General features: G+C 41.1%; 1 protein-coding gene across 2 annotated transcripts in view; it reads right to left on the bottom strand.

The window, feature by feature from the left end:
* Positions 1 to 24825, bottom strand: part of LOC135212692 (huntingtin-interacting protein 1-related protein-like) — a 233418-nt gene extending 208593 nt beyond the window's left edge. For both annotated transcript variants that reach the window (XM_064246371.1, XM_064246370.1), the window contains exon 1: positions 24689 to 24825. In XM_064246371.1, the coding sequence (XP_064102441.1) occupies positions 24689 to 24794 (106 nt within the window). In that variant the 5' untranslated portion in view covers positions 24795 to 24825. The remainder of the gene's footprint in view (positions 1 to 24688) is intronic.
* Positions 24826 to 25125: the final 300 nt, after the last annotated feature.

The raw sequence follows: 25125 nt of genomic DNA, 5'->3' as shown, positions 1-25125 counted from the left end.
ACCTCCCATGTGGCTATCCAGCATCTCATGTCTGGAGGAGAAGTTGAGTGTGCAGGACCTTCACATTCTCTACTGCTCAATGATGCAGATGGCTGTGCAGAAGTTGAAGATATTCCAACATGACCATCGGGATCTGCCTAACCTCAAAGACCTGATAAAAAATATACACTTGTTATGAACCCTGACCAACAGAGACTTAAGTTCATTTCGACTACCCCTGACTACCTAAACCCTTAACAGGCTAATGATACAAAGCTAATTATAAAATTGAGTCGGCCGCAACAAAAAGACCCAGTGAGTAACCCTTCTCTGAAGAAAACTGAATATCTGTAAGGTAGAACGTCGTGACAACCGACACCGACTTCCAAGTAGCCGCCTCCAAAATCACCGACACCGAAATTTTCCTCAAGAAAGCCAAAGAAGTAGCCATCCTTCTGATATTATGAACCCTTGGACTCAAAAGAATTCGAAGGCTCTGAAAGCGATGAAGAACCCTCCGACGCTTGACTTATAACCTCTCATAAGAAGAAACTAATTGCATTTTTGGAAACAGAATGAGATGGACAACTAGGGGAAAACAAATAAGGTTCTCGGACAAGGTAAAAGTTTCTCAGTACGTGACAAATAAACTTTGAGAGCTCAAACCGGACACAGCAGCATTTCAGATCTGTCACCTCCTACAAAATCATCTAACAAAGAAACTTGAAATGATTTAGGAGGAGGATACATTTCAGACTCAGATTTTGCAACCAACGCTGGCCAGTAAGAAAGAAAAATATCCTTCCCCGAAAAAGATACCGTCCTCACCACTGCCCGAATCTCACCAATTCTACTGGCAGTAGCCAAAGTAACTAAAAATAACACCTTCTTGGTTAGCTCTTCTAAGAATAACGGCTCCAAAGGTTTGAAAGATGAAGAGCTCAACAGTCTAAAAACAGCCGCTAAATCCCGTGAGGGGGCCTGATGTGGAAAACTAAACGTTCTATTCTAAAAGATCTTAGTAGATCGTGCACATTCTACTGGTTGAAAGTTCAGGCAGGTGAAACCTGAACGTACTACTGAGCCTCTACCTATACCCAGCAACTGTAGAATACAACAAGTTCTTTCTTCCTTAAAAACAAGGAAATCTGCCACTTTCACAACCAATGGACGTGATATGCTATGCGCCTCTTTCCGGCACCGACTACGGTACATAGCCAACCTAGTCCGGTATAGTTTTCTAGTTGAACTTCTCAGACAGAAAGACAGTTGGCGAGCCACTGCCTTAAGTGTCCCGAATGACGAGCTGCTTGCTGGACAGTCTCCAGCATGCCAACTTCAGCACACAGAGGTTCCGATGGAAGAAATGGAAATAAGACTGGGACGATCCTCTCTGGAAGGAATACTGGAACTTCCATCAACAAGTTCATTCCCCCCCCCCACCCCCTGAGAACTTCCTGAGAGCAACTCCACCAGTCTGCTAGAACATTGAGCTTCCCCGACACAAATTGAGGGATAAGAGAAGAACTCTCCGTGCTATGTTGTTTAAGACTTGCGACCTTGTTTCCTCCCTCTTTCGTTAGATATGACACAGCCATAACGTTGTCGCAAAGAGTTACTACTCTGATGCTTACTTGTTCTGAAAAGCAACTTAGAATCTCTTCTACTGCTCTCAACTCCTGGAAATATATGGACTCTTCTTGATCCAGATCCTCCAACAGCCTCTGGCCTGAGATTCCTCCAGTTCAGAGTTGTACCCCAACCCCGATCTGAGGCATCTGTATAGAGATGAACATCTGGAAGAGGGGAGTCCAATCTTGCGCTGATGGTCAGACAATGTTCTTCTGACCACCACTGATACCTCAGTCCAGAATGATCCCTGACCACAACTGCATTCTCTTCCCAAAAGTCCCAGCGATTCCTGTGACACACATGTAAAGAACGCATCTGGAGACGAGACCCTGGAACTAGTAGTGAGAGGGAGGGCATTCCGCCCAAGCTCTTCCACAAGCACAAACTGGTTGAGCCCTGTCCAACAGGAATACCTCTAGATGACTTATAACTGCAAGAATCCGTTCCTCTGTTGGGAAAACCCTCAAAAGACGAGTCTGAACCTCCATGCCCAAATAGGTCTTTACTTGTGCTGGTATTAGAGAGCATTTGACCGAATTACTTCAAATTCCTAAGGTCTGACATAGGTTCAATAAGAGAACCCTTGCCCAAAACACCCCGCCCACAGACAAAGCCTGAACCAACCAGTTGTCGAGGTATCATCTCATTTGAAATCCCCAATGATGCAATACGTCCGAAATAGGAGACATTACCCTTGTGAATGACTGAGGTGCTGTGGTCAGACCGAAGCAAGAGGGACTGGACTGGAACGTTCCAGTTGAACCCAAAAATGAAGGAACCTCCAAGATTCCTGATGAATCAGAACCTGGAGATATGCATCCTTCAGGTCCCCTGAAACCATCCAATCATCTCCACGAACTGACTACAGCATCAGCAACGAAGTTTCCATGTGCAACTTCGTTGAAACTACAAACCAGAGAGACCCGAAAGATCTATAATGTCTCTCCAATTCTCTCCTGCTTGCAGCCACGAAGATCCGGATGTAAACCCCAAGAGAATGAAGAGCAGCTCTATGCTCCCTTCTCCAAAAGGGCCTGGATCTCTGCAGCTAATGCTATCCCTTTGATGGAGGATGGGGAATAACTGAGAAGGCAAACCTGGGAGCTGGACAGATGAGGACAAGAATGAAACTGGACTCTGTACCCCTTCCTTAAGACTTCTACCACCCAACTCTCATCGCCCCACTCCTTCCAGATGTTCCAAAAAAAGAAGCAACTTCCCACTGGTACAGGCAAAGGGAAATTCCCCTATTTCCAAAAACCCATCTTGGAAGGAGGTTTTGAACTAGAGGCAGAAGCCGAACCCTTAACAGCAAAACGGACCTTCTCCTGCGATCTTACAGGGGACTTAGAACTCAATTGCTTAGCTGGAAATGGCATCCTGGATCCTTAGGTAATCTTTAACCTTGAGCCACAACCTGAATCCTAGCCTGCTGTGACTCTACTGCTGATGAAGACAAAACAAAATTGACCATCGAGGAGACATCATTCTCTCTAAAAAGACTATTGCAGAGCACAAAAGGCACCCTCAACAGAACCCTCTTGTAAATGTATGGGTAGTGAGGCAGGGAGACATCGTTCTCTCTAAAAAGACTGTTGCTGAGCACCAAAGGCACCCTCAACAGAAGCTTCTTATAAATGTCCGGGTAGTGATGCGGTTGATGATATCACTGCTTGAGAGATTGGGAAAAGGCGAAATAAGAAGGGCAGGCTTAGTAAAGATTAGAGTGATGAGAGAGTCACAATTGAGATGGTATGGGCATGTGTTGAGGATGGATGATGAGGAGGGAGTGAAGAGGGCTTAGGAGGAACCTGTTAAGAGGAAGATCAAGAAGGAGGCAGAGAATTAGATGGAGAGATAAAGTGAAGGAAGATATGGAGAGAAAAGGTTTGGTGGAGGATGATGCCTTTGATAGAAGGCAGTGGAGAAGGGTCATCAGGCAACCAACCCCTTAATGTAGGGATAACAGTGGGAAAGATGATGATGATGATTTAAAAAGAAGTCTCTCCTCTTCTTGCCAAAGAATGTTGTACAACCAGCCGAAATATAACCTGGTATGTCAACCTTATCTAAAGCAAGGTGATGAGGTTATCAAACAGTACATGATCGGAAAGAACATATCTATCTTTTTTAGGAAACCCCATCAACCCAGACAACATCCACATAGTGGGACAAGGCTGGCTGCAAAAGGTGCCTTTGAAAATACAAGCCTCATGAGATGTAACCGCTACCAAACGATTTGACGATGGCATGCAAGAGAAAGAGCCTCACCAGATTCGTTGAGTGGAACTCTGACACCAGCAAAAGGGTTACCCACTACCGCCATAAAACCCCTTCCGATTAGGAAGCAAGGTTGAATACGTTTCAAACATTGCTTGATTTGGTTGCGTAGGTTCCTCAGGAGCCTGGACTGCAGATAGAGGGAATGGATAAAGTCCACTATCCATTTATACTCGCTTTCATTCACTGGAGAAAAAAAATCACATCTGGTACAGTTTCTTCTCCTTCAATAGAGCATTCTCTGCCAGATCGGTCCGACCGAACCAGAACAGGAAAAGAGACAGGCTGAACACCAGCAAGAGCTGCGTCCGAAACCCTGACCTGTGACACTACACCTGGATGTGCGAACCAACATCTGACATACCTGCACGCATCATAACTGAGCCAACTGCAATCAGTTGCGCAAACCTTATACCAACTATGGACGATGACAAAACTCCTGAGCTAGTCGCACTAGACTACACAAACCCCACATCACCCAGCGACAATGACATAACACCTGGGCTGACCACACCTGGGCGACCAACACCCACCCCTAAGAGCGGAGAGGCCTCAACACCTGATCCACCCAACCCCGGCTGAACCACCGCCATACCAGGATGGGTATCCGGAGCTTTAGTCACATTGATTAGGGAGGGGGAGGAAGTACTCCCGAATAACCCAGAACCAAAGCAGAACCCACATTGAATACCTAAGAAGGAGGAACAGAAACAACAACAGGAAAGTTGGGAAAGAGGTAGAAGACTGAGAGAAAAAGGAAGAAACCACTCAGAGTAATCACCAGAGCACCTACTGCCGACATTGGACGGGTGAAGAACACACCAACTGGTACCGTACTCAGAGGTGCATCTAAGGACGAACTACGAGCTGTGGAATCAATGGGAACCGAAGAAAGAAAATTACCAGCTACTCTAGTGAAAGGTGAGACAGAGGACACAATCGGTACTGATACACTTGACATTGGCACAGACGAATCGCCAACTGCTGTAGCAACAGCAAGAAACACAGTGGACACATTACGTCTCAAACCCAATAAAGGATGAATATACAGAGTTGCAGAAGACTCCACAACTGCCTGTGAAACATCTAGACAGAAGCCTGAGAAACTACAGAACCCATGGAAGGTGCTAAAGAAGACAGCCCTGTCAAATGTACACCTTTCCTCAACCCCGAAGAGATAGGGATCTGCCGAAACCCCAACATTGCAGGATTAAACCAATGAGAATTCTTTGCTCTTCTCAGTTAATGGCAAAGAAACAGGATGAGCAAGAGAAGACTCCGAAGCGACCTTCAAAGAATGACCCGATAAAGAAGATTGTGTAAAGTTGTTAGAAGTTTTAGAAGAAATTGGAGGAAAGGAAAACTCAGAAGCAGCAGAAGAGGCCACAGTTTTTAGAGAAAGAAAATAGACTGACTCTGTTCCCCCTTGATAAACTTGACAAACATCATTAGCTAGTCATGAAAATTCTTCAAGACATGATCACGATTATTGGAAAACCCAAAATTGAAACATTGCCTGACTGGTAATGTATAACCCTGCGACAATCCAACGGATCTGCATTACATCGAGACAAATTGAATGAGATGAATATAAATTTTAGGCCAAAGGCCAAGCACTGGGACCTGTGAGGTCATTCTGCACTGAAATGGGAATTCCAGTAAAAGGTTAAAAGGCGTAACAGAAAGAAAACCTCGCAGTTGCACTATAAATCAGAGTTAGGAGATGGTGGAAAGTAAGATGAAGAGAGAATATGAAAGGAGGTACAGTAAAAGGAACGAGAACGGTTGCGGCTAGGGGCCGAAGGAATGCTGCAAAGAACCTTAAGTAATGCCTACAGAGCACTCCCATCCAGTGCTTATTTTCTTTCATCAATCTCAAATATCAGGAGTGGCAAATATAAAATAATGATCCGGGCCATCACTACCGGAGTCATATGCAAGAAAATTTTCACCAGCATACGTGTAAGCAAGTTCTTGTGGTATATCTATTTCATTTACACAACGTCATGACTCTTTGCCACTCTTAAGCACTCTGTCGAGTCTGTAACAATACCCTTCGTATAATATATTTTGTTTTCCTTTGGACGATGTTATTTTCTCCATCTCGTGGGTTCTCTGAACCGAAATAAATCAAAACTAATTTTCCTTTTAGAAGGCTTTGTTGAATATAACGACTGGTTTTAACGATAATAACCAAACAATTATAATAGTCAAACAAAAAATAAACAGCGTTGTTAACTATTCCTAAACCCACAGAATTTGAAAAATACAACGAGCTGATTTTAACGATAGTAACCAAACGATTGTAATAGTCAAACAATAAATAAACAGCGTTGTTTGCTTTTCCTAAACAGATATGGAGATAGATAGATAGATAGATAGATAGATAGATAGATAGATAGATAGATATATATATATTTCTAAACATTTTGTCTCTGAAGTTATTAGTTTTCTTTCATACCTATTTTGAAAATAAGGCGCTCAAATGTCGGCACCCAAATGTTACTGCGCTCAGGTTTTGGAAGGCTAGGTTTTGGAAGGTAGGTCAGGCAGTCCTGCCCCTACACCCTTTCATCCCCCTCCTTACCGCCTCCTGTCCAGGCTATTATGCTTGCTAGGAGAGTTGTCCAGGACAGAGAGTCCCTCTCATGTCATGTTTGTAGGGCCTAGACCTATCGTACCTGACCAGATCGGAAGATTCAATTTTGGAGGGTTTAGTTAGGTTCTATCTGTCCACTTCATGATGTCCTTTGGAGGCCATGCTATCCTACCTGACCGGATCTGTACCGATCTCAGAGGGTTAGGCTGGGTTCCTGTTGGGTGCGTCCCCCTTTCCTCCTTTCGCAGTCTTCCAGTAATCCCTCATCATTTATTTTATGTTTGTCTTGTTGTGTGTAGCCTGGGCCTTAGCCCCTTTTAGGGTGTCAGTTGGCCTACCCACCCCCGGAGGACCAAGAGGGCTTGTGTGACATTGTCACTGAAGAAGTCGCGGCCATCAGTCTTCACCGAGAACCTATGGCCACGGAGGAACACGAGGTAGGTAGGGAGGTAAGTGAGGCAGGTAGTCTCCCTTTTAGTCCTACTCCTTCTTCTCCCCCTTCCTTCCAGGGCTTCCCTACGAAGTCCACCCCCACTTGGGATATGTATCGGCCTCGGTAATCCCCAAGGTCAAGGCCTGGAAGACGAAATCCCTGCCGAAGGTAACTAAACCAACCAAGCCTTCCCCGGCAGGCTCTGCAAGGTCGTCATCAGCTCCCAAGCCTTTGACTTCCTCTGCTAAAGCTTCTCCCCCACCCAAGGGGTCGAGAACCAAGTCTTCCAAAGCCAGACCGGCAGAGTCTGGCTTCGACCAGGAGGCTTTCGCAAATCTTCTTATGCTGAAGATGAGTGAGGTAGTCCAAGCTACCACCATTTGAAAACAGCAACCCGTGGCGGTTGGCTCTGCACGCCCCGTTCTCAGAAGGCAAGCTTACTATTGAAGGTTGCAGAACCCGACCGGTAGAAGACTTTGAGTTCTTCCCGGCGGGCCTTCAATTTCCCTTCCCAGGCTACGCTAGACTAGCCGAAGATGCGCTAGTCAGGGTAGACAAAGTCCCGAAGGAGACGGTTATCTACCCTAGGGACCAGGCCCAGTCTGCATGGGTCCACACCCTCGCGGAATGGGAGTGTCAACACAAAGTTGACACCCCATAAAGGATGCTATACAATGTTTGTGGCCCCACAAGGAGTTTCGACTCCTTGTACGTCGAAGGTTGCAGAATTGACACTGCAAGCCACGGTGGAGGACAAACCTATGCCTCAGCTAAAAGAGACGGAGGCTACCTCCTTGCTCTTCCCCGGCGATATGGAATTTTGGACTGACTCTTCGGCAACGTTCACGGTGGGCAGACTCGATCCGGAGTGTGCCTCCACCCAATTCAGTGAATGTTTGCCTAGAATTCCAGACCCCATGGTCAAAGCGAAATTTGAAGCAAGGTGCAGGCTGAGTAGGTCGATTAACCCAGTCACCACTGCGGAGTTGACTGCTACGACCTTTGCAGATGAGCCTCTATTTCGGATCCACACAGTCACTATTACAGGCCTTCCAATCAGACCTGTATGACTTTATAGTGGCTAGACGAGCCTAAAGGAAGCATGTTTTTGCGAATGCTTCCATAAGACACAAACCGAACAGGCTCATAAAGGCGTCGATCTGGGGTGCCAACCTCTTCCCTGAGGACGTGGTTAACAACGTCCTCAGCGAGGTAGCTAGAGCTAACCAGAACCTTCGTGTCCGTTAATGACTTCCCTTCAAAAGGAAGTTTGAGACCCCCAGACCACAATCCAAAGGTAGGAAGAGGCCGAGGAAATACCAGCCTTTCCAGTCCTCTCAACCTCAGACATTGGTTCACGCGGTTCCTGTCTCCCAGATCGGCAAGCCTTAGACATCCAAGGTTCAGCCAAAGCAACAGTTTGTCCTGGTGCAGAGTCAACAGACTCAACAGCCTTCGAGTTCAACCGCCCTAGTAACCTCTCCAGCCTTCAACGCCTCCTTTGAGTCCCAAGGAGAATTTCAAGGCTACAATAAACACGCAAGGAGTAGCAGAGCCAGAGGTGCCTTCCGACAGAGAGCTGGCCCTAGAGCAGAGGCTTCAGAGGAGGCAGAGGAGTTAAGACCTCAACCAATCAGTGAGGCTCCGCAGGTGGGCGGGAGACTGCATCTCTTCCGGGACCATTGGACCTTCAGTTCATGGGCCCACAGCATTGTATTGAAAAGTCTGTGGTGGAAATGGGAGAAAGGGCCGCCTCCACCAGTCAGTTTTCACCAGACTCCAACGACAGACCAACTAGACTATGCCAAAGATCTCCTTCAAAAGAAGGCAATAAAGAAAGTCAGTCGCCTGAAATTTCAAGGACGTCTGTTCAGTGTTCAGTGTACCAAAGAAGGACTCGGACAAACGAAGAGTGATTCTGGACCTGTCCCGTCTCAACTCATACATTCAATGTGACAAGTTCCGCATGCTGACCGTCTCGCTGGTGTGGACCTTACTTCCCCATGGGGTCGTCACCACCTCTATCGATCTTACAGACACTTACTATCATGTACTGATAGCAAGAAACTTCTCTCCATACCTAGGCTTCAAACTAGGAAAACAAGCTTACTCATTCAGTCATGCCTTTCGGGCTCAACATAGCACCCAGAGTATTCACCAAGCTAGGAGAGAGAGTAGTCCAAGAACTAAGAGCTCAGGGGGTAATGTTAGTAGTTTACCTAGACGACTGGCTTATTTGGGCAAGGAAAAGTCCCATCTCATTCCGGCGTCCCACTTTCAATGGTTGGGAATCCAATGGGACCTAACCTCATACAAACTATCTCTCCCACCAAAGAAGTGCAGAGAATTCTTGGTTCTCTTCAGTTTGCCTCAATAACAGACGTTTTATTGAAAGCCAGACTGAAGGATATCAATTGAGTGGCAGAAAAGAGCCAATAACAGACGTTCTATTGAAAGCCAGACTGAAGGATATCAATTGAGTCTGGCAGAAAAGAGCCAACAACAAATTCAGAGACAAGATCTCTCTGATTCCGCCAATATTAAAGAAAAGACTCCGTCCATGGACGGAAGTCCGGAGTCTCTCCAAATTTCCCCCGCCGTCTCTGATAGTCCACACAGACACCTCTCTGATCGGTTGGGGGGGGCCATTCCCAGCACAAGAAGGTTCAAGGAACGTGGTCGAATACATTCCGCCAGTTCCACATCAACGTCCTAGAAGCAATGGCCATTTTTCTGACCTTAAAACGTCTAGCTCCAGTCAAGAACAGTCATGTAAGACTAGTCTCAGACAGCGCAGTGATAGTTCATTGCATAAACAGAGGGGGCTCCAAGTCGAGGAAAGTAAATCATATAATGATTGCAATTTTTTCGTTAGCAACGAAAAATCATTGGCACCTGTCAGCTACTCACCTGGCAGAAGTACGGAATGTCATTGCAGACTCACTATCCAGAACAACTCCGCTGGAGTCGGAGTGGTCCTTGGACACAAAATCATTCCGTTGGATTTGCAATCAAATCCCAGGCCTTCAGGTAGATCTGTTCGCCATGGAGTCCAATCACAAACTTCCGTGTTATGTGGCTCCCAATCTGGACCCTCTAGCTCACGCCACAGATGCGGTGTCCATAGACTGGAACAATTGTCAGAAGATTTATCTATTTCCGCCAGTAAACCTCCTGATGAAAGTCCTGCACAAACTCAGATCTTTCACAGGACAGGTAGCATTGGCAGCACCCAACTGGCCGAAGAGCAATTGGTTTCCTCTTCTACTAGAGATGAATCTCCGTCCCAGACGGATTCCCAATCCAGAACTGACTCAAATAGTACAAACTTGGACTGTGTCAGCTTCCTCAAGAATTCTGAATGCCCTAACTTTATGGACTTCATGAAGTTTGCGGCACACAAGGATGCTAGTGTCGATCCACTAAACATCCTGTTCGTAGAGTCAGATAAAAGAGAATCAACACTCAGACAGTATGATTCAGCAGTAAAGAAATTGGCCATCTTTCTAAAAGAATCAGATGCCCAGAAGATGACTACAAATCTGGCAATTTCATTCTGTAGAACCTTGTTTGAAAAAGGCCTAACTGGTAGTACCATTACTATGACTAAATCTGCCTTAAGGAAGATTTTTCAGCTTGGCTTTAATATTGATTCGACAGATTTTTACTTCTCGTCTATCCCTCGAGCATGTGCCCGTCTGAGACTGGTGGACCGCCCCCACACAGTCTCCTGGTTTTTAAACGATGTACTCAAGTTGGCTTCAGACACTGATAATGAATCATACTCATATATAACCCTTCTCAGGAAAACATTATTCTTAGTGAGTCTGGCTTCAGACGCCAGAATATCTGAACTGTCGGCTCTTTCTAGAGAACCAAATCACATTGATTTCCTCCCGTCAGGTGATGTTCTACTCTCCCCAGATTGGAAATTCTTAGCAAAGACCCACAAAACAGGTGGGCTCCATGGAAGATCATACCTCTCACACAGGACACATCATTGTGTCCTATTGTCACATTAAAATCTTATCTGGGCAGAACTTCTGAAAAGTCTTCAGGCCCTCTTTTTATTAGAGAAAAAGGCGGAACCATTTCCTTAAAAGGAATCAGACAACAAATTCTTTATTTTATTAAACAAGCCAATCCGGATTCAGTCCCTCACATCCATGATATCCGGGCAGTGGCTACCTCAATTAACTATTTTCACAATACGAACTTCGAGGATCTTAAAAAATATACGGGTTGGAAATCCCCGATAGTATTTAAACGCCACTATCTAAAGAATTTAGAGGCCCTTAAATTTTTGGCAGTGGCTGCAGGGAGCACTGTCTCCCCTGATACGGCCTAGTCTTATAACTCTATTTCCTATTCCTTTATTCTGCTATTAATTTTCCCTTGATACTCACTCTTTCCTACCTGCCTCGCTCGTAATCCCTACCTGTCTCCCTTAGGTTCCGGGCTGGTTTGCTTATCAACCCACTTCCGGACATGTACATAGTTTATATGTGTTGATTTTGTATTCCTTACCTGTTGTTTTTCCCAGGATAGTATGGATTTGGTCATATTTGATCCCACTTTTTTACCATTGAAACTTGTTACTCTTACATTGGTTATTAAAACTTAATTTTAAGAGAACATTTTTTTATTTTTCCTTATATATCTATTAAATTTTGTGTTTTACCAAGCTTGTATGGCCAATTCTCTGATACTATTTCACCAGCCGACACAGGTCGAACCCAGAAAAGGGATTTTGACAAAGGAGAAATCTATTTCTGGGGGAAGACCTGTGTCGCCCGGTGAACCCATCCCTCTCTTCTCCTGATCCCCACCCTTTAGATGGCCCAAGCTTGGGTGCGTAATTCAGGAATGAAGCCTTCGGCGGGAGTTGAAGTAGTAGCGAGCGGAAGGTAGACGTAAAGTAGTCGTTGTAATGGCACCTACCTAGAGAGGGGTTTTGAGAGGAGTCTTCTAATTGGCAGAAAACCTGTGGTAGTGGCTTCCACTGACCCTTGTGTTTATACTGACACCCTATGGGTGAGCGAGCTGAAGGTAGTAACTTCAGGATTCCATTTAGCTTTTTCTCTGGTATATTTAGCATCTATTTATAACTAGAAATGTGTGCTACAGAGACATTTCACCAGGCGACACAGGTCTTCCCCCAGAAATAGATTTTTCCTTTGTCAAAATCCATTAACTAGGTATGAATACATATTTCACTATGCATGTTGCTGAATAAATGTAGAAAAAAATTAATGTGTTTGTAAAACATTATTGTTTTTTTCATTTCTCGAAATACAATGTGTTTTGCACTAGCCTAGGCTGTGGTGATCATATTCGTAAGTGGAAAAGCAAGATTGACCTCTGAAAGTTTGTGTCTATAATTCAATTGTGTTCTCATAGAAGATCTGAGAACTTTACTCATATTTCGGTTTTGTTATTCAATGTAAAAGTAATGAAGAAAAGAAGAAACAAACTGCTCAATCTAAATTTAGTATCTTCTTTTCAATGCCACACTGCCTTCTACAAGCTATTCTTAAGCATCTTAAGCAGCAAGGGAGACAGATGACCCTGACATTATAGCATATCTATCATTCTCACCATCTTCTTGTTAATTTTACCTAAGGACTCTTAGCATGTTTAAATTTGACTAGATTTAAGTGTAAATCAATGTGCTTTGAGCATTTTAAAAGTAGGATTAAGCTAGGATGAAGGTCACTTTGTTATAAACATGTACTGGAAGGCTAAGCTATAGCCTAGCCTCCGAATACATGTTTAAGGAAACTAAAGCAGATGTTAGATTCCCATGACTGTGGCAATTTTTCAGATTTAACAGCTTTCACTCCATACTTACATCTAAAGGTATGATTGGTTAACACATCTCCATAGCAACTAAACCCACCAATCAAGTTTTAGTTGCATTCTTTTCAAGAAAGAAGTATCTTATTCATAAATTGGCCAAAAAATTACATTTTTAGAATAAAATAAATTTTATACATACATACATACTTACCAAGTAATTATAGCTATTAGTTTCCACTTAACAGCAGCTTTAGATTTGAAATTCCCAGTAGTGTTCTACTGTTTTTGTACAATTAAGAGCCCCGCCCCTTCCGGGAAGTATAGGTACAACATAGCTGAAGAGCTCAGTTCGCTTACGCTCTATGTCCATGCACGAGAGGTGGGAGGGCTCCAATCATGTAATTAAGTACTTGGTAATTACATATAAAATGTCATTTTTATATATGTAACTTACCAAGTAATTACATAGTTGAATCCCACATTGACAGGAGGTGGGAATCATGGACATGCACAACTCAGAAAAACATTTATAATTGAAAATGAATTTGAAATAGATAAAAAAGCTAACATTGTGGAAATACTTGTTGTAACCTTACCTAATGAGAGAGCTAGAGCAGGAAGATACTGCCTCTGGTCGTGGATCATCTCGACCCATAGGGACATGACCATAAAGTTAGGAGTTGTCCGTATTTAAGTGGGGAGCCTTGCAGTCAAGGAGCACTCCGATGACTGCCAAAGCAAGACAAAACAAATGCCTTTGTCCTGGGCATGATACAGTAAATTCAAAACCACCATAAAAAACTGTTTACCTGCACACCAAATTAAAAACAATACCCATTCATTTAAAAAGAAATGACATTAGGGTACTCCAGGTACTAAGTACCCCAGGCTTCCCAAAACTCGACAACCGTGAACAAGGCAAGGATATATATTATATATAAACTCCTACCCCTAATTCCCCAGTACTATGCCAGCCACGGTAAAAGGACCTAAAGTACTGTAGTCCTCAAATAGTTTTCACATTGAATAAGCAGTGGTTGGCGAAAACTGATCAAAACTTCCAATAAGTCAATTGGATGATTGTAGATAGGGAAGATTTTGCTTAAAAGCCAACAACATGGCTAATGCCCATATGTCATAGGCTTTAACCTTAAACAAGGGTAAAGTATCCTCTTGGATACCCAAGAGATTCAGTAATTATGTGTCCCAGGAAGAATGACAGAGTATTCTTCGAAAAAGGACATGTTGGGTTTTTAAATGAACACCAGAGGTTATGAAAATCCCTCTGATCTTCTTGGTTCTTTCAAGACAGTGTTTTAAAGCTCTCACTGGGCATAACGGTCTCTCTTGGTCCAAAGATCCAAGTATTCCTGTAAGGTTCTTCATAGTGAATGAGCATGGCCATGGGTTAGAAAGGTTTTCATTCCTCACCAAGAACCCCTGGATATATGGGATACCGCATCTCTTAGAGAGAAGCCAATTTGATTATCCAAAGCCTGTAACTCACTGGTCCTTTTAGCTGTGGCTAAAGCAACCAGTAGATAAGCCCCTGAACAATGAAGAGTGAAGTGGTTTAATTGGGAACCTGAAAACCAATGTAACACGATGTCCAAGTTCCAAGAAACTGATTTGAGGCTAGATCTAAACCTCCATGTCTGAATACAGGCAGTCCCTGGTTATCAGTGGGGGTTCCGTTCCAACTGCTTGATATGCAAAAATCGCCAATAACCGAAAATCAGCAATTTTCAGTGCTTATAGGTGCCAATAATTGGTTAATGACACCTCTATTAGTCATGTATCGGCGCCAATACCCAATTATCAGTACAGATAACCAGGATTTTCAGTGCTAGACAAGTGTCATAAAACCAATTTGCTGACAACTGACACCAATGATTACCAGGCACTACCTACTGAATTCAGCATAGATCTTTAACCTTTGGTTGTGGATGTTGTTAAACCTCAAGAAGTTTCTAGAAAAAGTAAAAATTCTGATAGTTGGGCTATAAATGTTTCAGAGGAAGAGAAGTCAAGTCTCCTGCACCATCTGCGAAATAGTACTGCTTACTTAGCCTGGTAGACTCTGGTAGAAGAGTTGCATCTATGCTTAACAATAGCATTTGCAACCTCTCTTGAAAAACCTTTCACTCTGACCAGCTTCCTGACAGTCTGAAGCCTGTCAGAGTGAGAGTAGATAAGCCTTGGTGGAAACAGTTGAAATGAGGTTGTTTGAGCAGATTTCATTTCTGTGGAAAGAATCTTGGGAAGTCTGTCAGAAGTTTTAAGAGGTCCGGAAACTATTCATTTTGTGAGCATCCAGGATCATTGTGTGAGATCAGAATTTATTTATGACTTCCCTCACTAGACTGAACAGTGGAAAAGCATAAACCTCCAGGTCCAACAAATCCTGCAGCATCGCCTGAAGGTCTGGAGTATGAGAGCAATATAGCGGGAGCAATACAGCGTGAGGTAATGAATTCTCAACATTACAAACCATTTCTACAGGTCGATGTACACCTGAGGATTCAGTGACCCTTCCGTTGATAGAACCTGTTTGCAACGGCTCAACTCGTCCACCAGAACATTCAACTTGCCCTGAACGAAGCAGATATGAGAATCTGGGTATGGTTGTTTTGGGCCAAGAGAAAGAGATCTCTGGCTGCTTTGCACAGAGGAAAAAAGAAAGTGTTCTCCTCCCTGATTCAGTATGTATGCCAGTGCAAATGTGTCATCCAACTGAACCGCTATTACAAGTTCTATGTCACTAAAGCAAAATGCTGAGAAGCCATGTGAATCGCCTTCAGTTCCTTTAATGTTTATGTGGAGTTTCCTCTCCTTTAGAAACCACATCATGGCAACTTCCAAGTCTCCTAAGATTGCTCCCCAATCCAGACCCAATGTGTCGAAAATAATGTTAGGCTTGCGTTCAACTGACGAATGACTTTGTCACAAAGAATCTCCCTTCTCCGAGCCACCACTGAAGGTCTTCTTTCATTTCCAGAGTGATGGGGAAGATAAATGAATCTGGTAGAGTCTTCCTGCTCCAACTGGCCTTTAGGAAGAATTGCAAAGGTCTTGCATGCAGTCTCCCTAAAGGCACAAACATCTTGATGGAAGAGAGGGGCCCTAAGAGGCTCATCCAAGCACTGACTGAGCAGGACTGGAGCTTGAGAAAGTGTTGGAGCTTCTGAATGCAAGACTGTACTCTCCTGTTGGAAAGAAAATCCTGAAAATTCAGAGTCAATCATCATCCCCGAAGAGACTATTGACTGAGCTGGGGCTAATTAGGATTTCTCTCGGTCAATTATAATGCCAAAGTCCTGGGCTAGCTGAACAGTTTTCATAAGATCCTCCATACAGTCAACGACTCACCTATTCGCAGATTTTTTTTTGTACCATATCTACCCATTATTCTCTCTCTCTCTCTCTCTCTCTCTCTCTTAAGCCAGTCATCAAGATATAAACATACCTTGACTCCCATTAGATAACACCATTGTGATAGAGGGGTGAGAGGAGTGAGTACTTGGGTGAAGACTGAGGGGCTATGGACAGACTGAAGCACAGAGCACGAAATTCCTGGTGTATTGGGATATGGAAATAAGCATCCTTCATGTTGATGAATACCATCCAGTCTCCTTGCCAGACAGCAGAGAGAACTGAATTGTTCGTCTGCACTTTGAACTTTGTTGTTGGCACAAAGAAGTTCAGAGCCCTCACGTCCAGGACAGGTCTCCAACCTCCCAAATACTTGAGAACAACAATTAGGTGGTTGTAAAACCCTTCCAAGGATAAATCCTCTACCATCTATATTGCTCTTTTCATGAGAAAAGCTGAAACCTCCTTTCAGAGCCAAAAATCTCACCGAGCCTTCTGAGTATGCCTTCAAGGCGATGGATTGAGTTGAGTTGAGTTGAGTTGAATATAGAATTTAGGCCAAAGGGCCAAGCACTGGGACCTATGGGGTCATTTAGCACTGAAATGGAAATTGACAGTAAAAGGTTTGAAAGGTGTAATTGAAAGATATAACAGGAGGAAAACCTCGCAGTTGCACTATGAATCAAGTTTTAGGAAAGGTTGGAAAGTAAGATGAAAAAAAGAGAACATGAAAGGAGGTAAAGTAAAAGGAACAAAAGTGGATACAGCTAGGGGCTGAAAGTACACTGCAAAGAACCTCAAGTAGTGCTTAGAGTGCACAGCATGAGGTCCATTGACAGCACTACCCCACCACAGGGTTCAAGGCGATGGGAGAGGACATTAATGGAAGTTTCTCCTTGAATGGGATTGAATACCCTTCTCTTACTCTTGCTTCCCATCTTCTCCAAAAATGAAGAAATCTGTTACCCACTGGAGTGTAGAGGAAAGGATCCTCACTTCCTAAAGGAGGGTCTGGAGGTAATAGATTTTTTATTGATCACCGGAATAGATCTGAGGTTCGATTGCAGGCGAGATTGTGCCTTTTCTCTGCCACCTCAAAAGGGCCATGGCTGAATGGTAGAGAAAGATCTCAAACTAAAAGAAACTGTAGCATAGAAGGACGGTTCAAATCCTGAGGTTGTTTGGCAGATTGTGCTAGCAGGTCATGAGCCACCTTCTTTGAAGTTTTGCTGCTACATGCTCTATCATAGCTCACGGAAACAGACTGCCTTTGCCCATCGAGGCAAAAGGGAGAGGCTCTTTCAGAAGGCGTAACTCCTTCAGCAGTGAAGGAGCACCACAGCTCCCTTTTCTTGAGAATTCCATTCGAAAACAGTGCAGCTAATTCCTGGGATCCATCTCTTATTGCTTTATAAGCACAGGAAACCACACTGAGCCAATCTGCTGCAAACCCTTGAAGAGGAGGGCAATCCATCCTCGATTTTCTTGGCCAATGCCCTACGGTCCAGTCAAGGTAACTGAATTTCAAGCACTTTAAAACTGTTACTGACTAATGATCTTGGCCAAGTTGAACAAAGATCTGTGTGCAGGATCAATTACAGAGGAGAAGGCCTCCTGGGAAAGGCACTTTCTTTTCTTTTCTTTTGTTTACCAAATGCTCTCCAACCCATTCTTATCCTTCTTTTAATTTCAGTCTCATGTCCTGGGGAAACACTTACTGTCTGTCCTAAATACGCATATTCATTAACAATCTCTAGAGGTTCATACATAATCCTTATTTTTATGTTGCATAATCGAGCCTCTTCTTTCTTGTATTACTTTTTGCCTTTATTTTCCCTACTGCTCACCAAAACCTGTTTTATTCACATTAACCTTTGAGCCAACCATCTCTAAAGACTCTTACCACCCTCCAACCATTCTCTGTAGATCTGCCTAACCAACTTTTCTGGGACTTTCCTATTCTTCCAACACCACAACATCACTTCTCTTTAGATTCTATTAAATGCCTTCTCTAGGTCTATAAATGCACAATAGAACTCCTGGTTTCTCTCTAGCCTCTTTTCCTGTAGCTGTCTTACTATAAAGACAGCATCCACCGCCCTTCTTCCTATCGTGAATCCTTACTGCTGTTTCCCAATATTTACAATCTCTCCTAATCTCCCATCCAGTATCCTCTCTAAAACTCAACTCATGCTCTGTTAGTTTAATTCCCCTGTAGTTACCACAATCCATGACATCTCCCTTCTGCTTGTGTGTACCACTAGACTATCCTACCACTTCCTTGGCATTACTTCCTCTTCCTATATAGCCTTTGAAAAATACAGCATCCATTTCTCCCCTTCTGTACCTAGTAATTTGATCATTACAACTAGAACTCTGATGGACACTGGTGCTTTAAAATTCTTCACTTTACTTAATGCTCTCTTCACTTCTGTATTCTGCATCTCCAACACTGGTCCCTCTACCCTCTGTGTTTCCCCTATCTCCTCTCTCATTTTCAGTATTAAAAAGTTATACAAAATACTCTCTACATCTCTCCTTAATGTCTTCATCCCTATGCAATATATTTCCATCTCTATCCTTGATGACACCCAATTTACCCACATCCTGTCTCTGTCTTTTCCTCAAGTTTGAAAAATTATAGATATCCTTTTCTGCTTTTGTTCCCAGTCTTTCATTCAACTGCTCTGCCACACTTCCAATAGCCATACCTACTCCCCTCCTCGCATCTCTTTCCTCTTCTCTGTACCGTTCCTTTGCACCCTGTGCACGCCTGACTTTCCAGTCCTTAAATGCTTTTTATTTTCTTTTAATTGACTCTTGCACCTCTCCATTCCACCACCTGTTCTCTCCTCTTGACACGCTGTATCTGCTGGTTCTTCCTACCAGTTCTGCTGCTTCCCCCTCACATATTTCTCTCATGACTGCCCAAATATTTTCCACTCTGTTACCTTGTCCAATTCCACATTCCCCCCTCCAGCCATCTCTCTCTCTCTCACAGTCCTCCAAAATTGCTCCCCCTTTTCTCCTTTAAAGTCCCAAACCTTATTCCTAAGTCTCCTCTTTCTCTTCTTGGCTTTCCTCCCTCTCATTTTCAAATCCATCACCTCCAACCTAATTTGTTGTTTAACAAATGCCTCTCCTAAGATCACTTTGCAGTTCGTCACATTGCTTTTGTTGGCTCCTCTATCCAGGATATAATCCATTTGGCTTTGCACTCCTCCACTTTCATAAGTTATCAAGTACTTATCCACCTTCTGAAACCATATGTTCATACATGCCAGTTCAAAACTCTGAGCCAATTCCATTATATAATTACCTTCATTTCTATTTCCAAACGCATGGTCTCCATGCACCTCCTCATACCCATCTCTTCTCTTTCCCACCCTGCCATTCATATCCGCTCTTACTGTTAGTTTCTCCTCTTCTTTCGCTTTTCTAATGGCAGCCTCAAATTCTTGCCTAAATAATTCTTTTTCTTGTGCTTAATAACCCATCTGAGGAGTGTATGCTGGCATTATATTTACTACTTTGTCCCCTATTACAATTGGAATCTTTAAAAGCCTATCATTTACTCTCTTTGCTTCTACTACTTTTTCCTTCCAGCTGTTATTATTATTATTATAAAAGTAGTTTAACCAGACCACTGAGCTGATTTTCAGCTCTCCTAGGGCTGGCCCGAAGATTAGATAAATGCCAGGTCTAGCTCTTAGGCCAGAGCTGGGACCAAGTTGGTCATTCAGGATAAATAAATACATTGCACCATGGCAAATGCTTTCATACTAGAACACAACACACAATAAATACTTTTACTCATGTTCCCTTACATACATACATACATTTCTTCCCTCTCGTGACCCGCTGTAATACAGCTTATACCAATTTCCTAAATTTCTAGTTCCACTCCCCTTCCACATAGTCTCCTGCACACTCAAAAAATCTATCCTCCTCTCCATCACATCTTCTCTTATCTTCCACTCCTTCACTACCTTCTTTGGTTGTTGTGAACCCTGCAGTAACTCAACTAAGCTAAGTGAATTTAGCTCAGAGGGTACCAAAGTACAGAATATTTCATCAAATCCTTTGAGTACGGGCAAGACCATCCGGTGAATAATCCAGACATTCAAAACAAAGCTGCTTAGCAACCAATGTTTGGTCACCATGTGGCAGAAACTAACTAAGCTCTTCAGCTATGTTGTACCTGTACTTCCCCAAAACAATAGAGCGCTATCATAAATTTCAAATCTAAAGCTGCCATTAAGTAGAAACTAATAGCTATGTAATTACTCAGTAAGTTACATACATAAAATTAAAATCTGTGTAATTTGACATTATGTTACTAAAATATTATGCATTGTAAATATATTACTGAATACATGATGAACAGATAAAGTGCATTAATACTTTCTCAACTCTTCACATGCAATTTTTTCCCTGCTAGGTTAGTCAATTATGTCTTTCACTGGAGATGGAATACACTGTCTTACTGTTCAATCAAGTTCCAATGAACGATATATTAAATGCATTTATCGTAATTACTGTAATACATTAAGTATAGGTAGTACTGTACATACATTGCTGATATCTCTTCAATGTACAAATTACAGAATTAAGTACTGCAATGTAATGGCATTACAATTTGAGTACTTTTTCAACTACTGTTAGGAAGTAACATTTTTTATATAAGAATGTTTGGGTTTTAATACTTCCATTTTTTAGTCCATATCTAACTTCCTAATACTTATAAAATTATTATTGACAATAGCATCTCAGCAACAAAATGGCTACCTCCAGGACATAAGGATTATTCTCACAAACTATGATATTTTTGTTTAGCCACAAGATTTTTGACAGCTACCCACAACTGTAGCTTACTGATCTACAGAGAAGGAAAAAGATAAAGGGAAGCACAAGATGCAAAATGGAAGTTGTTAATGACTGCTTGGACTGCAGTCATTCGGAAATCCAGTTTTTCATAGTAGTATAAAATTTAAGACTGAATTACAATTCAATATTTCCCAACAAAATTGACCATAATGAACATATCCAAATTCTTCAAACAGGGTTGATTGTACATTCATCCTTACTGAAAATGACATTCCCTTAATTCTTGCTCACCTCCTAACTACTAAGGAGTCTTATCAAAGCTCAATTTAATTTCTACTTCACAAAGAACTCACTACATATACTAAATATGTGATGGCTCCTCACTCTTTCTAAAAGAGAAAATTCATGCAAGGAATAATACAGACACATGCACCAAAAATAGATGCTGCTGTAATCATGCAATGACTGGGCCTTAGAATAATTCCAATGATAATGTCACATGCTAGTAAAGGTTTCATTCTTGACAGGATATCTAGTAAAATGCAACCAAAATATAACACATCAAAATCGTGATTAAAAATAAAATATGGCTAAATTAATTTAAATATAAAAAAGCAAATTACAGTACAAGAAGGAAACCAGACAAATATTTTCTTATGTAAGAATAAACTTTGTCCATGTGCAAAACATTTTAACACAATTACCAATGTACATTTAACCCTTAAACGCCGAAGCGGTAAAAAAAAAAAGTCTCCCGTGTGCCGGAAGTGTTTCAGAGTGAGCGCGGAAGCAGAAAAAATATTTTTTTCAAAAAATCACAGCGCACTTAGTTTTCAAGATTAAGAGTTCATTTTTGGCTCCTTTTTTTGTCATTGGCTGAAGTTTAGTATGCAACCATCAGAAATGAAAAAAATTATCATTATCATATATAAATAATGCGATATATGATAGCACAAAAACGAAATTTCATATATAATTGTATTCAAATCGCGCTGTGCGCAAAACGGTTAAAGGTAACGAGTTACTTCTTTTTTCGTTGTAATGTACACTAAATTGTGATCATTTTGGTATATAACACATTGTAAAACAATAAAAGCAACACAGAGAAAATATTATCACAAAATAATGCATGAATTCGTAACGCACGGAAGTAAACAAATATTTTTTTCAAAAATTCACCATAAATCTAAATATTGTCCTAGAGACTTCCAATTTCTTTCAAAATGAAGACAAATGATTGAATATTACTATACAGTAAGAATATTAGCTTACAAATGCAGTTTTCGACCATATCTGACTAGGTAAAGTTGACCGAATGTCGAATTTTTTATATATATATTTTTTATATGCAATTATTTCGGAAATAAGAAAAGCTACAACCTTCAAATATTTTTCGTTTTATTCTACATTTTCATATATAAAACTCTATGAAATGCCTAATATGAAACGGAGTAAATATTCCGAGAATGGAACGTACGCATTTCAGAGATTTGTGGCGGAGAATCCGCGCACGGAGGGAAGGAAAGATTTTTTTTAAATTCGCCATAAATCTAAATATTGTGCTAGAGACTTCGAATTTGTTTCAAGATGAAGATAAATGACTGAATATTACTAGACTGTAAGAGTTTTAGCTTACAATTGCGTTTTTTTTTTTTCGACCATTTCGGTAGTCAAAGTTGACCGAACGTGGTTTTTTTTTCTATTTATCGTGATTTATATGCAAATATTTCAAAAATGAGAAAAGCTACACCTTCATTATTTTTTGTTGTATTCTAAATAAAATTGCGCACATTTTCATATATAAAACTTTATGTAACGGCTAATTTAAAATGGTGCAAACATTACCACAATCGCACGTATGATTTTTTCGGAAGAGTTACCGCGCGGACGTAAAGAAAATGTTATTTTTTTCATAAATTCACCATAAATCGAAATATTGTGCTAGAGACTTCCAATTTGATGCAAACTGAAGGTAAATGCTTGAATATTACTAGAATATAAGCGGTTTAGCTTACAATTGCGTTTTTCGACCATTTCGGTAGAGTCAAAGTTGACCGAAGGTCGAAAATTTGTCACTTATATAAAAATATTTCAAAACTGATAAAAGCTACAACCATGGGTTGTTTTTAGTTGTATTGTGCATGAAATTGCGCACATTTTCATATATAAAACTTTATGTAACAGCTAATTTTAAATGGTGCAAACATTACCACAATCGCATGTATGATTTTTTCAGAAGAGATACCGAGCGGACGTAAGGAAAAAGTTTTTTCATAAATTCACCATAAATCGAAATATTGTGCTAGAGACTTCCAATTAGTTGCAAAATTAAGTTAAATGATTGAATATTACTAAAATATTAGAGTTTTAGCTTACAATTGCGTTTTTCGACCATTTCGATAGAGTCAAAGTTGACCGAAGGTTGAAATTTTGGCACTTATCGTTATTTATATGAAAATATCTCAAAACTGATAAAAGCTACAATCATGAGTATTTTTTGGTTGTATTCTTCATAAAAATGCACACATTTTCATATATAATACTTCATGTAACGGCTAATTTAAAATGGTACAAAAATTATGTCAAAGTGACGAAATAATTTCAGAGATGTGTCACAGATACTTTTTAGTGCGGCAAGAAAGAAATTCGCGCTTGCGCGCCTGCGTAACGATTATAAACAAAACAACACCTTGATCCGTGAACTCCCAGCATCCCCCAAGGCGCGTGATTCAAGAGTTTTTGGCTGGTAGGCCTAAAAGTATTTTTCCGCGAATTTTTAAAAAAACATTTGTATGTCGACGTAAAATACGTCCAGTCGGCACCCGAGAGACAAAAAATGTCGACGTAAAATACGTCCAGTCGGTGTTTAAGGGTTAACTGGTAATACAAAAATATACTGTATACATTTTAAATAAAGTAGGAAACACTCATTGCTTGAATTTTGTAATTCACAGATGTATATGCAAATTCAACATTTGTTAGAGTTGAAACATAATTTGAAAAAATGCTTGATATGCAACTTATAAACCTCAACATACACCAGTAATCCACATCAATAATTTAAAATTTTAATGACATACTGTATTGTAACACTTTGATATATACTTTAATATATGAAAATGCTTGAAAACAACACAGTGCATCATCACAAGCTCTTTGGAGAATTTCTATTGTATCCAAGTGTCTCAGTTTTTAATACTCTATCTGTCTCTCTCAACCAAAATGTAATACAAATTGATTAAAAAATTTGTCATTTTTGCAAATTTCTTCTTTAGAAAGTTTCTTGGCTTGATCTAACCTAGATTAAATCAAAATTAACAAATTTAATATAAAATTACTTGAATGATATATAAAAAAAAGCCTGTTTTTTTTCTTTTTGCATATATTCTGTTACTACTTCTAATGCCAAATTTGAGATTCATTTAAACATCTACATGTACATCTCTGGAGTTGTTCCTATCTTCTCTTAAACAGTGGTGACAGTGCTGATAAACGCTAAACCAAAAGAACTATCAATTTGGGAATTTTTCCCAATGATGCCATCAAAAAATGGTTTTTGCTTTGCAACTACTGTAATACATTTTTTTATCAAAGCCTGAGAATTTTTTTTTTTTTCATATTTCACAGCTTCCTTTTAGTGGTCACAGTATGTACTTGAGAAAATCATACAATTTAAAGAACAAAAGTCAATATTAAAAATAAGGTACTTTACCTACAACATTATTTCACTTAAAGATTTACATCTTTTCCAATTTAGCATTACATACCTTTATGTAGTTGAAAGAGAATCCTCACAGTACAATCATATAGACATGATGAATCTTGTATACATGGGATTAATGGTGCAAGGCGACACTGGCCTGAACGGGTCATCGAGTTGGCTCTGGAGGGATCCAAGGAGAGGAACACTGGAAAACAAATAAGCATAAAATCTAAGCAGATTTTCAGAACTAGATGTTCTTGCAGGAATCTTAGATAATATGTAGAGTTCTATTTAACAAACTACCACAACTGTATAAAGTACAATGGACCCCCGTATTCGCGTTCTCTGGATTCGCGGACTCGCACATTCACGGATTTCTCTCTGGAATGTTTCCCTGCATTATTTGTGGAAAATTCGCCTATTCGCAGTATTTTTCTACGAGAAATATCCACAAATTCCAGGGTTTTTTTATCAATTTTATCATAAAATGCACTTTTTGTA

This window comes from Macrobrachium nipponense, chromosome 41, assembly GCF_015104395.2.
Source record: "Macrobrachium nipponense isolate FS-2020 chromosome 41, ASM1510439v2, whole genome shotgun sequence".
NCBI lineage: Eukaryota > Metazoa > Arthropoda > Malacostraca > Decapoda > Palaemonidae > Macrobrachium > Macrobrachium nipponense.
This window is presented reverse-complemented; position numbering and strand designations above follow the sequence as displayed.